The following is a 19,395-nucleotide window of genomic DNA, read 5'->3' as shown; positions in this document are numbered from 1 at the left end:
GAATCCTTATATAAAGATGCCAGACAATTCTTGCGTTTCATTTGGCTTCGGCTTATTTGTTTTGGTTTGGTTTTGTGATAAAGTCAGTTTTGTCAAGATATAGGGTGAGTGTTTTCTTCACTATTTGTTATCGTAAAATGTGTGGGAGGTATTCGATAATTACAAATTCATCAGGTATAGTGTTGAAATAGAAACGTTTTCATCCAGGTATATTACATACTTAATTATAGTACATAGAACTTTTTTCATAACTTTGTTCTTTGGCTGAACTATTTGCTTTAACTCTAGTTGAGGTAGTGCGGACATTTTCGGAAAAGTTTAGAAACATTTCTAATAGTTCAATGGTGTACAAACTCTTGATTATAATATTTAATGACCATTCTTTCTTCAGCAAGATACAATTATAAAAATAAGGTTGTTTTTTAGAAGAACTAATACACCTAAGGGTTTTTACGATTATTGGTATTGTTTTTATTCACAGTTTTCACACATATAAAACATGTATAAAAGTTTATAAAGTAATGTAAGCTGATATTTAAAGTTCAGTAATATTAACGACAAAAATGTTGGAGACTAGATTGTTTTCTTAAATAATTCTAATATCTGATTAAGTCGACTAGAAGCCTGTTTAAAAAATTCATTGTCATATGGTGTTAGTTTTGTTTAACAATGTTTAATTGTTATATGTTTATTTACATAGTATTCACTATGGATGCAACTGAATTTAGAAAAGAAGGTAAGCAATAACAGATATTTTCTCTATTTGAAATACAATTAAAAACTTTATAAAAATTGTTGGACTAGTATTAAATTCTAATGATATTTTTTATATTGATCAATGTTTAACATATTTCTCTACAAAAATCCAAATAAACGAGAAAAATAAATGATAAATGTCTGAGTTTTTTTCTCACAAATGAGTATTGAAAATCAATCTCCTATGCGTTGAATTATCTAATACCGTTATCTTTAAATTTCAAAAGGAAAGGCAAGAGTGACGAAAAATATTAATTTAAGAACTTCACAAGCAAGACTATTTAAAACCCAAAGTATACATAAGAAGATCACGATTTGTTGTTTTTTTAAATAGCTTTCAAAGAAACTTACACGAGGTGTTATCAACTTAGAGGTAACATATCGCTTAAAATTCGTTAGAAGTTTCGCCGTTTGCTAACAATACACTATTCCAAACGTCGAATCCATGACTGCAGGCGTTTTTCGTCTGCTCTTATCAGAGGCAAGAATGATGAAGTAGAATGGTGCTGCACAGAAAGAGTTCAAGTGGTCAAATGCTCGGATATCAAACATTACTTGCAGCAATATCCTCTCATAAAATTCATAATAATGATAGTACTAAGCTTTTAGAATGGAAAATAGCCATTACCATGAGTTTGATTTCCGATATTGATTGACGGTCTTGTTCTAAACGATGCAAGTCACTAATTTTCCATGTATAAATCTGAATTTTAATCTCAGTGCTTCAGCCATTGACCCAACTTTCATCTCTAGTATCCTAGGTAGGACAAGTTTCTGAATCATAATTCGATGATCAAGCGAACTGTATAGGATGGTAGAACGCAAACAGCGCCTAAATATGTTTAGAGTTAAACCAGTTATCTAAGAGGAACTACTTTTTGAGGTCGAAAAATGTTCCAATCATTTCACATCCTCAATTGTCTTCTTTTTACTTATGAATGGCACATAAAAATACTAAAAAGTATTCAAAGTAAATACCTGGTCATAGAAGTTAGCATGTTATCAGCTTCGCTAGAAGTTTTTTCAATTTGGAAAAAACTCAATGTGTTATTAAAGCTCCATGTTTCATGATAGACACGTAAAAGATAATTCTAATAACGCGGATATAACAAATACTGTGCAAAAGTTCATTAACATTTTTTAGTTACACCTCGTATCAATATAAATCGATATGTTTTTCGCATTTTATGAAAGATGATAATTGTGATTTATAATGAACAATCAATACGCGAAGCTAAAAATAAGATATTTTGAATAAATCACTTCAAAAAAGATTACATTGTGAACTGTATATATAAAGATTTATACTAAGCCTTACATCGAATGTAATTCAATATCGTATACAAACTTAATAATATGAAAATATAGGGATTCTGAGGAGCAAACTGTCTGACACGATTTCTCTGCTAAAAACAATACATAAACGTCACTTTAACCATTGTATATCGTTTTTAATACGGTTCGGATATGGAACTTCATACGTTAGTATTGTTAGTACACAAAACTGTATTGAAAATAGGGAATAGATAAAATACTTAATGTTATCTAAGATAGTTTTGGTGAGAAAACTGAAATAAATTGTGTTAAAATGACAACAGTACATTGCAGTTCGACAAACAATAGGAACATAATTAAAAATAAGCTGGAACAAAAATCAGTATTCAGTACGGACAACTACTGGAAATAATATATAGGGAGTAGAGTATAGTTGAGCCCCGGTGTGGACCATACACCCGCAACTGAACTTTCCCGACAGCCCAGAGCGGTACTATGGACTGTAAGATGTATTTTATTACAAACCTTCTACACGGCTCAAGAAACTGTATTTAAATATGTTTTACAGTTTGGTTGGACCGTCCTGGGTCCTTGAAACCCTACACTCGGTTCGTTTGATTTTTTTGCATGATCTTCAACTCCATTGTAAAACAAAAAGCCTTACTTTACATTTTTTTGTTTCCTTCAACATAATTTAAATAATCGCTACCTTCATGTTACTTTGATCTTATATAATATTTTTCGAAAAATATCGCACATTTTTGTACTTCTTCTTCTTTTAATGCTTATCCATTAATGGATGTTCGAGACCACATTTTTCATGGCTTCTCTATCTCTAGCGGTATGGATCAATGTCTGAATATCTTGTATACCTGTCCACTGCCTCACGTTCCGTAACCATGACATCCTCTTCCGTCCCAATCCTCTCTTACCTTCAATCTTGCCCTCGACTATCAGCTGAAGGAATTGATATTTATGGCCTCGCATTATATGGCCAAGATATGCAATCTTTCGTTTATTCACGGTCTTTATTGATACGCCTGAGAATATCCTCATTCCTCACTTTGACAGTCCATGCTATCTCCAGGATTCTACGATATACCCACATTTCGAATGCCTCTAATTTGTTGATGTTTTTTACTTTAAAGGTCCAACCCTCCATCCCGTAAAGAAGCACTGACCAAACGTAGCACCGCACAAGTCTCAGTCTAATTTTTGTACACTTTACATGAAAGCATAAATCATCGTTAAAAGGATAAAAAAGCAAACTAAATTTTGTTTTTCCATACTACAAGTCGGGTGTTTTTTAAAGATATCTGATGAAAAGATTTATTTAGAATGAAAAGTGAAAAATATCATGTTTTTATGTACGGTCTATAGGACCCATCTGGGCCCTTGAGAAACTTTTAGCCGTAAACTTTCTCTCGAGCCCACAGTGGGTCCATGGATCGCAGACAAAAACCATAATTTTTTCTCACTTTTCATTTCAAATGCATTTTATCTTTATTTTTTCTTGGATCCACACCCCACATGGAGTGTATAAACACAAAAAAATTTTTGGGCCCAGGGGAAAGTTTATCAAGTTGGGGATAAACGTATTAAGAACAAAAATATACGTTTCAATTTACTGTTCACGAGATTCACTAGAAAAATTATCTGAAATTTTGCAACTGCCGATATAAATTATCGAACCTTTTCTATAAAACAATATTTTAGTTACTTGAAAGAAATAAGTTTATTTTGTAGAATTTCACTTCCACAATTATTTTACTTTTACATAGAGAATTGTTGGAAATATTACAAAACCTGTTATTAAATGATGGGTGTCTACCTCTTGGAATATAATTTGCTTTTTTGCCTAGGAAAAGTATTGATAGACTACATCACAAACTACTTGGAAAACATAAGAGATAGAAGAGTATTCCCCGATAAAAAACCGGGATTTATTGGAGAACAAATACCTGATTCGGCTCCCGTCGAGGGTGAGAAATGGTCAGAGATTTTCAAAGATGTGGAAAGAATTATAATGCCTGGAGTTACCCACTGGCAGAGTCCACATATGCATGCCTATTTTCCTGCACTTAATAGTTATCCTTCTATGTTAGGAGAAATGATTACCAACGCAATAAATTGTTTAGGATTCACATGGGTAAATACTTTATATGTTTATAAACTATTTTTGGACTCTTAACGATTTCTTTTCACTCTTAATTATTAACTTATTTGGAAAAACTTTGGATTGTATTTACGAGTATGTTTGGAAGCTTTCATTGAAAGTGTGAATAGTTTCAATAGTTTCAAACTTTTGAAGTCACCACATTCCTTTTCTTTTATGTGAGAATGTTTTATTTTGACGGATGGTTTCTAAAGAAGTATCACTCTCTGAAGCGTCATTTTTTCGTCTATGGGTGCTTTTTTAAAAAATATAGAAGTATGCATGTCTTGGAACGTATCAGGATTTAGAGCAAATTTCAGTCAGAAGTATTTTCAATGAAAGTTGTAGCTGTTCTATCATTTTACCCAAATGTCAGTGACGGATTTACCTCTAGGTCGAATGGGCCGCGACTTGTGAGAAGTTAAATTAAAATAAATGTTTGTATAAATATGGAATGTGCTTTTTGGTTTAATTCTATGATCATAAAGTAGAAAGTTGCAATATAATTGCTAGCATCCATCAATATTTTCCAATTGGTGTTTTGGTATTTATCTTTAAGATATCCCAAATACTAACTTGTTTTAACTTGATAAATAAGGTACATTTCAATTTTCTACCAAAGCAGCTTTCAAGGTTGGGGCCGCTTGGGTTAATATGACCGCAAATACCCTAAATCCGGCACTAATAAATGTTGAATAGCTGTTATATAGTGAGATAATGTAATTTGGAGGAGAGTTCAATTGTAGGATAACAATTTTATTGAAATATTTGGACGCATAGATTACAACTTTTAAATAAATAATAAAATAGACACAACAAAAGATGTGAGCTTTTCAACAAATTCCAAAAAGGTAGAGGTCATTGATTGATTAAAGCATATTTTTTCTTCAACCCAAGTTTTGAGTAAAATTTGTTAGAAAACCCTGAATAACCGGAATAGATATGAACAAGCTATAATAAAACACTGATCAATACCAAAGGTTACAAGGCACACACACAACTATAAGGAAGAAGATTGCTGGGAATATTAAGAACTACAATGAACTGATAATTGGAATGGTTAACGAAATGTAGCAGATGACAACATTAAAATAACAAATTAGACATAATTAATCTAGAGACTATAAAGTCTATAGCGACCTATACAATTCTCCAAAAACACTGGATATAATATTGACAACGTCACAAGACATCATTCCAGAAGTTTTCATTGAAGAAGTAGAAAAGGTGCTCAAAGATATGAAGAATAGCTTGGCAGCAGGTAACGATGGTATGATAGCCGAAACATATCATCTGAAACATACTGAAACATACACTTGAGAAATTCTAGTTATTATCTATATAAAAAGCCTTAATAACAGAAGGACACCACAGAACTGGAATAACTGCAAGACAGTAAAGAAGAAGGCTGCCTGTAGTATATAAAATATTCTCAGAACCAGTAGCAACAAAATAAAAAAGATTCTAGATTATTCACAATCAAGAGAGCATACTGGATTTAGGAGTGACTTCAGTACAATAAATCATACTCAAACACTTAGAAAGGTTATCAGCCTAACAAAGGAAAATTATCATTACCATTAGCCTTAGCCTGCCAACAAATCATATTGTTACAAACAAGCTCGCCAAACGTTACAATATATAGAAACTTTAGCTAACATATTCAAGGAAACTGAAGATAGAGAAATTATATGCAAAGAATCTCGAATATTCCTAATAAGCAGAGGAGTACGACAAGGTAACGCCATATCTTTCAAACTACGCTAGAACAACAAATGTCTGTACATAGATAGATAATACTTCAACTACCTAAGATTCGCTGATGATATAGTGCTGATCCTCAATAGTCCTAAGGAATTACAGCAACAAATAATTGAGCTAAATATAACGAGGAATGGGAATAAGTGTCAAAATGAACCTAGTGAAGACAGGAGTAATGCAAAGCGAACTGATATATCAACAAGAAGGTATATAAATAAACAGTACGATACTAGAAGTAGTGAAAGAATACATATACTTGTGTCAACTATACACAAATCAGGACCTTTACTACCAGAAATTAATAGACGAGTAAAATAAGCATTTTGCGCATTCGTAACAAACACAAATATATCAAAATCAAGAATGACACCTTACCAGTGCGTATTAGTTTGAAACCTGGAAAATTACCCATCTCAAGATGGGATCCTGATATTAGAAAATTTGCGGAAACAACATGAACCAGAGTTGTCAAGAATAGACAACAAATGAAGGATCAATATATAAATATGTAAGGAAAGTCCCTACGTGAAAAATCGTATTAATAGGGCTGCAGGTATGAGTATATGGTGTCGGAGGAGGTTAAATGGTAACAATGTTGGCCATATAATTAGAATTGCTACATTACCTTTCTAAATATTTAATTTTTAAGGCATTCCTCAACCAGCAACCCTTCAACCAGCATCTCTATTAGAATACTAATCATTGAATTTCTCCAATATTGCAGACGTTTCTTTATACGCATTCAATGATTATTTATTCCTTAGAAAATACACACAACACATTTATCGCATGTTGTAGGCATCTAGTCCAGCTTGTACAGAACTAGAAATGATGGTGATGAATTGGTTGGCGAAAATGATAGGACTTCCAGATGATTATTTACATAAGAAAGGTGGAAAAGGAGGAGGAGTTATTCAAGTTGGTGATTTTTTTTCCATAAAATACTTTAATATACTAAGTCAGATAAAATAAATATTGTAATTTTTAGACGACAGCTAGTGAGAGTACTTTGATCAGTCTCCTGGCTGGTCGGTACGTTGTATTAAAACGATACATGGATCTTTATCCAGATGTGAGTAAACATGAAATACATGGAAAACTAGTAGCCTACTGCTCTGACCAAGCACATTCTAGCATAGAAAAAGCTGCTCTTATAGGATTGGTTACTCTTAGATATATCGATGCGGATGATGATTATGCAATGAGGGGTACAGCTTTGGAGAATGCTATAAAGGAAGACAAGGATAAAGGTTTAATTCCGTTTTGGGTGAGTCGAACAAAATGACTATATGATTTAGTTTTAGATATTTATTGTAATTATTAGATGCATCAGACAAAACGCTCGTTTGTATTTAATTTATTTTATATCATAACTCGTGTTCCATAAGTACTATTTTTGCATTTGTTATAATTTTTTGACATACAATGTTGAAAGTATGCGAGTGGAACTAATGCCAAGTATGTCTAATCTCACGGTATGTAACTGGTCAATCTTGCAATATTAGCACGCACAGCATCGATGTTTATTTGCACAATAGCAAATTTTGAACTAATTTCACGAAATTTATCGTGAAGTGACGTGAGACTACGATTTAATTCGAAAAACCAACGAAATACGGTAGCTCAAGATGGTGTTTCATCACCAAAAATCAAAGCCACACTGATTTTGGTTTAATCCACCTCGAACGTCATAGAAAATGTTCGAACAAAAATAATAACACTCGCATGACAACACGTTCTGAGTACGTTGACCTTTAAAAATGTCAGATATGACATATTCACATCAGTGTTAACATATCTGAAAACTTAAGTAGCAACCCTCGTAATATCTAATCAAGTACATCAATTCGTATGATTGTCCACATGAAAATTTTTTAAACATAAATAATCAACTGTATTTTCAAAGAAATATATTTTTTGAAGATAACATGAATCATACGATCTCAAAATATTTTTATATAATTATTCAACAAAAAAGTGGTACATTCTGTTAAAACCCCAATCTCACTAGAAGGAATGAAAACTGAACAACAGATGGTGAAAAGTAAGTTGATATTAATTGCACCCTCTGGGATTTTCCGTAAATCTCCAATGATCATTTCAAGAAGATTGTTCCAATTAGTTGTTTGCGGTTGATACATAACCATAATCCTTTTCGGAGTTATTTAATTGACTTGGGCGTTCTATCAAATGAACTATTGGTTTGAAAGAATACGTTTTGGCGTCGGTTGACGACAACGCTAAAAAAATTTCATGAAGACGGAAGTTAATAAGATTAGACCCTTTATTTCAATGATTATTTGTTTTTCTCGTACTACTACATGCAGTCATTTAGAATCAGAAGATTTCTTAAAAAAATTAATATCTGAATTTGGAATTATGTGAAAATTTTAATTTTTATATAAGCTTCATAGTAAATGCTTTCAAAATACCTTTTCCAATTTTGAAAAGCACATTCACGAATTGTTTAATTTGAAACTAAACATTATAATTGTATCCAAATTTAGGTGTGCGCTACTTTGGGAACTACTGGATCTTGTGCATTTGATAATTTAGAGGAAATTGCTATCATTTGCGAAAAAGAGTTGTTGTGGTGTCACGTGGATGCAGCTTATGCAGGGTCTGCATTTATTTGTCCAGAACATAGAATATGGTTGAAAGGAATCGAGAAGGCAGATTCAATAGCATTTAATCCTTCCAAATGGTTAATGGTGCATTTTGATTGCACAGCTATGTGGTAATTAATTCTAATATTATTCAGTAGCTTAGATAATATAAATCTCAATTAAAATATTTTTCGAACGGAAAATAATATTGGACGGATATATTTTTTTTATATTGATTATAAGCAGTCTTATTATAAACTGAAACTCAGAATGAAATTAGTCAACATTATCATCGATACGCCATGAGCAATTGATTTGGAATGTTTTTAAGTACCGATAATATAGCTAACTAATTTCATTTTTAGTTTGTTAGACTATATGTTTCGAAAACTAAGACCAAAACTGTAGTTCTCTAATAGTTTAAAACGAAAATTGGGATACAGAATAAATATGTAAGTAAACATTTAGGAAAATTTTTTAACAGTCTAATATCGTATTGAGAAAAATTACAGTATTTAACTAAAGCTACGAGGTAGTGCAAAGATATCGCAATAATCTTATTTTTACATGAAAGCCTGTACCTTAATCCACTTTTCTACATAATTTCCGTGAATATTGAGGCACTTGTCATAACGTGGCACCAGTTTTTGAATACCCTCCTCATAAAATTCTGCCGTCTGACTTGTTAACCACTGTATCACAACTGTTTTGACTTCGTTATCGTCTTGAAGACGATGACCGCCCAGGTGTTTCTTCAAGTGCAGGAACAAATGGTAGTCCCTGGGCGCCAGATCAGGACTGTAGGGAGGATGATTTAGAGTTTCTCATTTGAAAGATTTGATGAGATCTTTGGCCGATTAGCTACATGTGGACGGGCATTGTCATGCAGCAAAACGATACCCTTATTCAACTTGCTACGTCTTTTGTTCTGGATTGCACGACGCAGATTGTTCAATGTCTCACAATAAGACACTGCATGATTGTCTCTTTACGAGGCCGAAACTCCACTAGCAATACTCCTTTTATTTCCCAAAAACTGTGCACATGATTTTCCGGACAGAAATTGTTTGCTTAAACTTCACTTTTTTGGGTGATGATGAATGTCGCCATTCCATGCATTGTTGTTTCGATTCTGGTGTGACGTAGGCCACCCATGTTTCGTCACCAGTAACAATTTTGTCTAAAAAGTCTTCACCTTCATTGTGATACCGCTCAAGGAAAGTCAATGCACTGCTTTCACGTTGGGTTTTGTGCAAATCCATCAACATTTTTAGAACCCAACGTGATCACAATTTCCAGTATTTCAAGTTTTCGGTCACAATGCGATACAAAACACTACGAGAATATTGAGGAATGTAATCACACATCACAGATCTCACGATGAATATCGATCGGTTTTACGCCTTTAGCACAAAGAAATCGTATAACAGCCCATACTTCACAATCGGCGGGACTCACGATTGTCGGAGGCATCTTAAAGACTCAGTAAACAACATACACAATGAAGAATCAGACTGTAAAGGCGTCAGTGCGTAGACAAGAGATGTAGGTAACCAGCTCGTATGTGCGGAACGCCAACCTTGGGGTTGCGGCGGCGGAATCGCTAAACAGTACTTACTTAAAAAATATGTTATAATAGTTATAGCAAATTTGGATCATAAGTTAAATGTGAATGGCTGTAGCTTATTTCATTTATTTATCACTTTAAACATGAACAAAAAAGATAAACAAAATATAACACATCCCACCATCGAAAGTTTGTTGGCGTTTGTCGGCAAACCAAAATACTGTATTGTGAAATGTTATCCTCATAAAGATTAATAATAATTTGATCTATTGTTAATTTAAAAAATCCTTTTCATATTTGAGAGCAGGTTGGTAACGATTTTTTCATTGTAATGGTAACAAATTGTCTTGATGTCTCGCCACGTTGCGCCTCCAATGTCATAAATTTAAATACACCATGCATTATTTCACGACTGCATTTAAAATCTTAAGCTGATTTCGCATCCAGTAGAATGTACCACTGTTTTGATAAACGATTTTCACTCTACGGCTTTATGTTTACGAATGGTATCTGCTATAATTGTTGGCACGCTTTACCAACAGGGATTCGAAACTCAGAGACAAAATGGAATTCCAATCAGCTAGTCTGGAAGCGTTTAAAATGATATTTTCTGCGCAATCTCCGGCTTTGCATGGTTTTGGTAACAGTACTTGACATCAATCAAGTATCGAAAAGACCGTCCCGGAAACAGTTCACAAACGATACCTAAGTCGGCTAGAATACAAAAGAGAATCGTTCGTATAACGGTTGAAACGCGTAATCTCCATTGCGCAAAATTGTTACCGTACCAAGGATGGTTCTTTGATGGACCTATAGTCTATTTTTATGAATGACAAAAGTAATAAAATGATTAAGCATCCGTAAACAGAAACAAAACCGTTTAAGCTGCCCATGTATACTATTACCAGACTGCGCTTCGTATCGAGGGTGTATATAAAACAGTAGATAAATTATTCAAAAAAGCTTGTCTTCAATTTGTAATAGTTTAATCTCGCAAAAATTTATCTGGTGCATGTTCTTCATTGATCAATATTTCTTTTAAAAGTTTCCTTAGTGCGCTTCGACTCAGTTCAGAGTAATATTTATCACTTCGAACCGTAACATGAACTTTGCTTACTGTCGGTAATTCTTCTCTAAATATGAACCTATGTACTTTCCTCCGAATAATTTTCCATTTGAAATTTGGTTTTTCTGTCTGTTTGAAACTCTGTAAATCGTAGATTTGCACCAAGCGCACTACCAATTCCACTGTGTCATCAACACTTTTACATAAATGTTTGTCTGTAAATGATTTGAAACAATTAGATATCATTGTTTTTTCATTTACTTCTTAAGAACCACGCTAGACTTCACCCTGCACTTTGCATGTTGCAACTAAAGTGAACAACTTGGAATGGAAAATTCTAAAATCGCTCCTATTGGGTGAAATTTGTCGAGAAGAAATTCTTGGAATTGGAATAAAACAAAATTTCTTTCTATTGTTCCGTACAGCTTATGTTTATAAAATACCAAAAACTTGTATAAGCTCAGGGACATTTATGAAAGTTAATCTAAAGAAATATACAGATCATTATGTAATAATATTTAAAATATAATTTTGGATTGTATAAAAAAAAGACTATAAACAAATTGTACAGATTCGAAATATATTATATGTGCAAAATTTTATAACATTGAACAATGCTATTCAGCATTTCTTCATAATAAGATTGGTTCAAAGTATCATTAGCCTTATTAATTTTTTTTCTAATTTCATCTATGCATTTTCAATTTCAGGGTTAAAAACAGTGGAGCTTTACACGGTGCTTTCAATGTCAATCCACTATATTTAACACATGAATATTCAGGTACATACTCTATTCATATATTATTATTGTAATTTGATAATATCTTTTCATGTGGCAGGTTTTGCAATAGATTTTATGGTAAGTTTCCAGATCTTCTTATATCTCAACAACTTTCATATATTCAACATTATTTTCATAGCATTGGCAGATTCCTTTGAGTAAAAGATTTCGAGCTTTGAAATTATGGTTTGTTATTCGCAACTATGGAATAAGCGGATTACAACAACATATAAGGAAGGTAATAATAGATTATGTCCTATTATTTATTTGACAATTCGAGATAACATTTTCAATATTTTTTATTAACTATAATAATGCCCCCCATACCTAGACATCATCATCATTTTCAAGTTAAGATATTTTTAAATTTTTTAGCTATGACTAGATATTAAGTAGCGAATATATGACTTTTGTCACAACAATAAACAAACAGCGAATGCAAAGGAAACGCGTTCGTAGCAATAAGTTCAATGAAATCCAATAAATGTTATCGAACTAAAAATACACGGAAAATATCCTGTTTTCGACGTATATCAATGTGATACTTATTATTTTTGTATTTACTATTGATAGAGATTGCCAGAGTTTGATCAGCATGTTATTTATTTTTATAATCCACTAGATATAAACAAATTATTTCCCTAGGTTTTCAAGATTGAACAGAAGTTTTTCAGAATAATATTTTATACAAATCATTTAACTCAATTTTGACATCGTTAAATATTTCATTCTTTAAATTAAAATACAAACTCGTAACCATAACTCAAAAAACTACGAGGATGGTCCCAAAAGTACCTAGCCCGACCTAAAGATGGCAGCAGTTGCTTTGAAAATACCACTGAATTAGAAAGTTCACAATCTATACAGCATATGTTTCAAGTTTGAAGACGCCACTTTGTTTAGTATTTGTTTTCAGTTTTCAGTAAATTTGCAAGCATGAAAAAAATTGGTCATTGTTATATGATTCAATACATTTATTTGAACCTAACCAATATAAAAGCTGAACTAGATTCTATTCTGAGTGAGACTGCTCCTTCTTTATCAACAGTAAAATATTGGGTAGCAGAGTTTAAACGAGGCCCTATGACCTGTGAAGACCAATATAGCAATGGTTGACCAAATGAGGTGATGAATCCAGAAAGAAAATACACAAAGCGGTATTGGATGATCGTCGACTGAAAGGGCGCCAGACAAAGTAGGCATTTCAAAAAGTGCGGTACATCTCATATTAACTGAAAATTTGGACATGAGAACGCTGTGCGCAAGATGGTGTCAGCATTTACTCACAAAATAAGAAAAGCCGAATTATTGCGCCTTTTCATAACCATAGATGATGTGTGGGTCGTTCAAGACCGTTCCATTTGTAGGTAAGAAATACAGTAAAAGCGGTCACATTTGGTTAAGATGAAAATGTTAGCTCGATGGTCATATATTTTCCAACAATGAAGAGGTAATGTCGGCAGTTAATGGCTATTTTGAAGAGCTTGATGATTCTTATTATAAAAAGGGTATCGAACCTATTGAACATCGCTAGGAAAAGTGTATGGTCTAGTAGGATTATTACGTTAAAAAATAAATATTTATTTTTCTAATTTTTGTGTTTTCTTTGTTGTGCCGGGTACTCTTGGGACTATCTTCCTATTTTTACAAATCTCGTGATGCATTTCTCATGAATGTTCTATAGATATATTTTATTAAGTGAGAGTTGTGATAAAATAATGCAACCAACCTAACCTAACCAGATACTGAAAACAAAGTTAATAAGCTGAAGTTTATTAATCTCCATCAATGTACTGCCCATGGCTATCAATTCACTTATCCAATGAACCCATAATTGGAAGCATTTATGGCTGCCATTGTCTTTTATCTGCTGAGTAAGACGCATTTGGACAGACAGGAAGATTTTCAGTTGTCCAAAATTTGCTCACCAAAAGCTTATGATACGACATGTTGTCATGATAAATAATACAGACGTCTCATTTCTTAGTTATTTTTCATAAACGTTCTCAAATCCCAAGTGTTTATTTGATCCAAGGTTTGTCCACTTTTTGCACATTGTCATTTGTTTAGAGGTCGAATGATCATCTTTTCTCACTTTTAGTTTCATATCTCTCACAGCACCATAAAGAGTTATTAAATTTCCTACATTTCTTAGACTGATTATAACATTTCATCGACTTATTTTTTTAACTTGAAACAAAACTTAGTAAATACATTGTTCAAGATCCATATTTCATGTCGAATATGCAAACGTTATCTCTTTAAAACTTATCACTACTCTACATACTAGTTGAAATATATGCAATTTGGTGACTTAACAGCTTTCCGAATATCTATAGAAACAATATTTAGTAGTTTTTGATGTTCTAGGGTATCCGTCTAGCAGAAAAATTCGAGTCTCTTATAGCAGGCGACAGCAGATTTGAGATACCATGCCAAAGATATTTGGGTTTGGTAGTTTTTAGATTGATTGGCGATAATGTTATCACCGAGACTTTGTGGAAAAGGTTAAATGCGAGAGGAAAGATCCATTGTGTACCAGCTAGTTTGAAAGGAAAATACGTTATTAGGTATAAAAAGTGTATTCTTAAAAGTTGAAGGATCCGAATTAATCTTTCATCAAATTTTTATGTTGCAATAAAAAAATTCATATAGAAATGATTGACATGAAAAACAAAAACAATTTGTGCAATAGCCCTTAATATTGTGATAAATTTATCGATTTTCACAATTTAATATTTACTTTGAGATAGATATACCTACTTGAAAATTTTTGTACTAAAGCGCTACGAAGTGCCAATACATTCAATATATTTCAGAATTCACCAATACAAAATATTTTGTATAAAATGCATTCTAATGGTCTATGAATGCTGTTAAATTCTAAATTTTAAAGTACGACAAAAGCATATATAGTGAGAAAATCGAAATTCTTTTTCGTTTGAAAATTGATTATTTTTTCACGAACGTTCTCGCTGCTGACGTTAAGAGTTATATGGAGGGCTTTGTCCATTGAATGATATTAAATAAACATCCTCAATCAAATTCTGACTTCATATCATCTCTATTTAGATTCACTGTTACATCACCAAGATCAACTGTTGATGATATTATCGTGGCTTGGAAGGAAATTGTTTCAGTTGCAGATGATCTGCTAAAAGAAAGAGCAACCATATCATCCAGAACAAGGGTACCACTTGCAGGTAGGAATCAAATAGTAATGAGTCATTTAAATGATATATTATATCATAAATTCAATTTCAGTTTAGTGTTGGAATCATTTTTGCAAAAAGAATTGTAAATGGCAATGGTAGCTGGTTGATTTATATGCGTTTTCAAAACTTTTTTCCAATATTCTCCTTCTAATTCTTCAGGAGTCAAATGAAGCTTCTGGTTCCTCTTGTACTTAATGTCACACTTTGTTTTACCTGATAAGACTTTCATTGACACCGTCTTCGTCTTTTTTTCTCTATCTTCAATTTTGTCTTGAATGTTATTATTGATATCTTTATTGCACTGTGGATCTTATTTTCACTTCAATGTCCATATCTGTATGTTCAAGTATAGCCTTGTTTAGTGTATTTCCCAATTTTGTTCACTATTCTTATTTGTTATTTCTGTCTCTGTCTTGCCATCCTTTGTCAATACAGTTACTCATTCCAGTGCCCTGTTGTAATATGAATAATAGTGGTTTTAATTCTTTCTCCACTAAGATATTCCTGATTTCATCCCTGTAGTTTGTATTTCAGCCTCCATGGTCTCATATGTATTTGTGGTACCATCATTCAGCCACCCAGATATTCCTTCCTGTTCTTTCTACTGTGTCGATCTCTGCACCTTTCCTTTTAATTTATATTGTATATATTTCCTTTTAATTCTAGGGTATAGTTTATTAGCCTATTTTTGCTGTGCAAGTGGCTCTATAATTATCACATTGCGTCTTTTGTTATTTTTTATATCATGTTATTATCCAGTGATTATCTCGGTAGTATTTGTTTTTTCTATGCCTCTTTGCATATTGTTCAAACCATTGTCTCTCCTTTTTGTCCCAGCAATTTCATCATTTTGAGAGCTGCCCCTATTTCATGCGTTGCCTCTTCTATTTCCTTTTTGCTTATTACTTCTGGGTTCAAAATGTGCAAAATAATACCCATTTTTAGGATATCCTTCATTTATCATACGTATTTTCGCTGTTTTAGATACACGAGAAAAAAATGAAAATTTCGGTACAAGTTTACTTCTATCTAATATTCCAACATCCCCAAAAATTGTGAACGGGTCATTTGCCGCAATATACGATCAAGGTGATGTTTTGGATGAATTTATGAAAACTGTCAAGTTGAGAAAAGATGCTAAAGACAGTCCAGGTTTGTTGAAAATATAGAACATTATGTTCATAACAATATCACAAATTTCTCTGTTTTAGCAATGCGGAGAAGAATAAAGGGCATTCTCATGTCGGGCAAACAGTTCTCGTTAGATTCAAGACTTGATCTATTTCATGGTATTGAAACTACTAAGCAATCAGAAACAAAGTTACCGTTACTTGAAGATACGAATGAAGGTGAAGATACTAGCTGTACTGGTAAGAATGAGTACTTATCGAACTATACAAGGGCTATGATTTATATTCTACACCTTCACACTCTCCGGTATAAACTTAACATGATTGCTGTTTGCAAATAATTACAGAGTAGTGCTTACGAAAATAAAATTGATCCGGTTGCTAAAATTACCACTGTGAATAGTACACAATCATTTACTTGCCAGAAGCTAAAGCGAGAAACGCCAAAAAAATGTCATGCACACTGCTAATCAAACAAATGAATTCATAAACATCCGGAAGATTAAGATGATAAGACATTCATCACAAACAAAAAACGAGATCAACGATGTTCGATGCTGGTTTTGCATTCAAAACGCATATTTTTGCAGATATCATGTATTGGGCTAATGGGTAGTGGGTGAAAATACTTTTGACTGAGGGAAGATGTTATTATAGTATTGGGTCAAATTCCAACGATTCCGATAGTTTTTAGTCAGTTCTACTTAGTAGTAGCAAGATAAATAGATTATGGAATAATTATTTTGATTAAAAATTAGTTTGTTTGTTTGGAAACATTATCTATCGTTCTCATTTATTGAACATTTTGTTCTTATAATGGAAACGAAAAGTATCAAGAAAGTATAAATTTTTTTTTTCGTGGGAATAGTACAAATAAGAAACTGTTATGATTCACTCACTTTTCACTTTATACGAACCAATCTGGTGTATCTTTAGATCCTTTAGATTTTTCTGTTTTGCTGTTGTTCTTTTGCTCTCTGTAGTAAATTTTCAACAAAGGGTTAATCAGATTTTTCTTTTTTTTCGAACATTCACCCATTTTTGGGACAAATAAATTCTACTTTATAAACATCGAAGCTGACAGTGAGTAATTAAAAATCGGAAAGTACGTGGAGTGTTTAATCATAATCGCTTAGATTATAACGACCATTTTCAACCACTAAAATATTCCGAAATCATTCAATAACCATGAACGTAGTTAAATGTAGGTGATACAAGTATGTTTCAAAAATAAGTAGTTTAATTTGACAAAGTTTATTGAAAACTACTTAGAACCAGTTATCGGGATAAAGTGCATTTCAGATTGATTGTTATTTTTTTTTAGAAAGCGATTTTGAATGTCTCCAGTCACCGTGTAGTGAACCGGATATGTTATATCACGATTCTATTACTAGACCAATATCAGTGGATCAGCGAACCATAAACTTTATAGAAATGAAACAAGTTTGTGCCAAATGCGGACATCTTGTCAACCAATGCGAAGCAACAAGAGACAAATAGATATTTATAATTCGTAATTTGAATTTCATTAAATATCCAAGTGACAACGTAGATAGAGAAATCATTTTTAATAATTTATATATTTAATTTCTAATTGGAATTTTCAGAAGTATACATCATTCATTTCATAACAGATTGAATGATTTTTATAAACTTTCGTTTGTGAAGATTTTGTGATATGACTGATATTATGATGGGATTTAGTTATATTTCGTCATTTTAAAACTTTGTTATTTCAAATAGATCATCCCACAGTTTCATTGATTTTTGAAATCTTCAAAAAATGCTAATTATTTGTCTTTTATTGCCAGAGTTATGTTAGATTGGCAATATATCCGCCGATGTTGGAATGTTACATAATGATGGTTCTGATTAGATAATTAGTTGTACAGTAGGATATTTTTTCCCATCATGTCACAAAAACCTTGCAACTCAAGATTTCATTAGGTTGTGAATTTAAACTACATACAGAAAATGAAATTACAGCAGTTGTCCAAAATGTTGTCCGATTAGTCCTAGACCTAAAACCAAAAGATACGTGGTTTTTAAAACTTGAAAAAAAAATGTTCTTATCATTTTGATAATATATATATTCTCTATATGATATGATATATATCTGATATATTCTCTAATATACTCCAACTTCTTTGAACGGTCTAAAAAATATGTTTTCTTGAAGTGTGCTAAGTAGGCCTTCAGAATGCCGATTATCTCCTCAGTGGACTCAATTTCTGTCCAGTGAGTGACTTTTAAGTTTAGAAAAAAACAGAAGTAGCACAGGAGAAATCTGATGAATACTGTGGATCGGGTAGTACTTCATAGCCCAACTCAACCAATTTGACCGTTGCGAGAATGGAGGTGTGAGGTGGTGTGTTATTCCTTCTCCCGGTAGCCCATATAGATCTCACTTGTGAATTTCAGGATACAATGACTATCACTTTTCCCGCCGATACGACAGTCTTCGTCTTATTTGGAGCATTTTTGCCGATTAACGTTCAATTTCGGGACCATTATTTAGAGTCTAGTGTGAGCTAGTGGATTCTTGTTTCATCTACTCTCATGACACGATTCAGAAACTTCTTTGGATCGTATCTAAACAGCATCAAACTCTGTTTTGAAGTAATCTTATATGTCAGCAAACTATTAAGTGTGGATCTTATTTTAATTTTGACAGTTTTTCTACGACGTTATCTGGACCTGTTTTTTGTTGCGGCAGTTTAAACTTAAAAACCGAGAAAATGCATCTCAAATAACAAATTTCTAAAAAAACTGAAGTTTTCATACTACATGAATATCAGCATAATATCGACTAAATTACTAAATCTGTCTTAATCAAAATATTTTGTGAGATAACTCCATATTTGAATTTCAATAATCTGTTAGCAAGAACTTTGTTTGAAAAGTAAACAGTTGATACTTGTTAGTTACTTGGAAAATATATTCAAAGTGCATGTAATGAAATGTAATCGTGTGTTATGTGTATATCAGTAAATTACTTAAGTCTCAGCATTTTTGCAACTATTTTTTATGATTATCCTCAAAATCAAACTTAGTTTGCTTCCTCTTACTATTTACATCCCCTC

The 19,395-nt window shown here is 32.5% G+C and overlaps 1 protein-coding gene across 1 annotated transcript; it reads left to right on the top strand.

Moving 5' to 3' along the window:
• Positions 1-37: 37 nt before the first annotated feature.
• Positions 38-19,321, top strand: LOC130891688 (histidine decarboxylase). Its single transcript, XM_057796565.1, has 14 exons — positions 38-104; positions 701-736; positions 3,894-4,180; positions 6,746-6,865; positions 6,936-7,214; positions 8,455-8,684; positions 11,897-11,967; positions 12,026-12,045; positions 12,107-12,205; positions 14,338-14,537; positions 15,040-15,170; positions 16,167-16,334; positions 16,394-16,552; positions 17,637-19,321. Exons 2-14 carry the CDS (start codon positions 709-711, stop codon positions 17,810-17,812), a joined length of 1,968 nt encoding a protein of 655 aa, XP_057652548.1. The 5' UTR covers positions 38-104; positions 701-708; the 3' UTR covers positions 17,813-19,321.
• Positions 19,322-19,395: the final 74 nt, after the last annotated feature.

This window comes from Diorhabda carinulata, chromosome 3 (assembly GCF_026250575.1).
Source record: "Diorhabda carinulata isolate Delta chromosome 3, icDioCari1.1, whole genome shotgun sequence".
Classification (NCBI taxonomy): domain Eukaryota; kingdom Metazoa; phylum Arthropoda; class Insecta; order Coleoptera; family Chrysomelidae; genus Diorhabda; species Diorhabda carinulata.
Note: the sequence above shows the minus strand (reverse complement) of the source record. Positions and strands in the feature narration are given on the sequence as shown.

Bases quoted from the DNA above. Each gene is read 5' to 3' on its own strand.
- LOC130891688 (XM_057796565.1), top strand. From the start codon at position 709: ATGGATGCAACTGAATTTAGAAAAGAAG. The intron at 4,181-6,745 runs GTAAATACTTTA...CGCATGTTGTAG, and splicing joins ATTGTTTAGGATTCACATGG to GCATCTAGTCCAGCTTGTAC. The intron at 8,685-11,896 runs GTAATTAATTCT...TTTCAATTTCAG, and splicing joins TTTGATTGCACAGCTATGTG to GGTTAAAAACAGTGGAGCTT.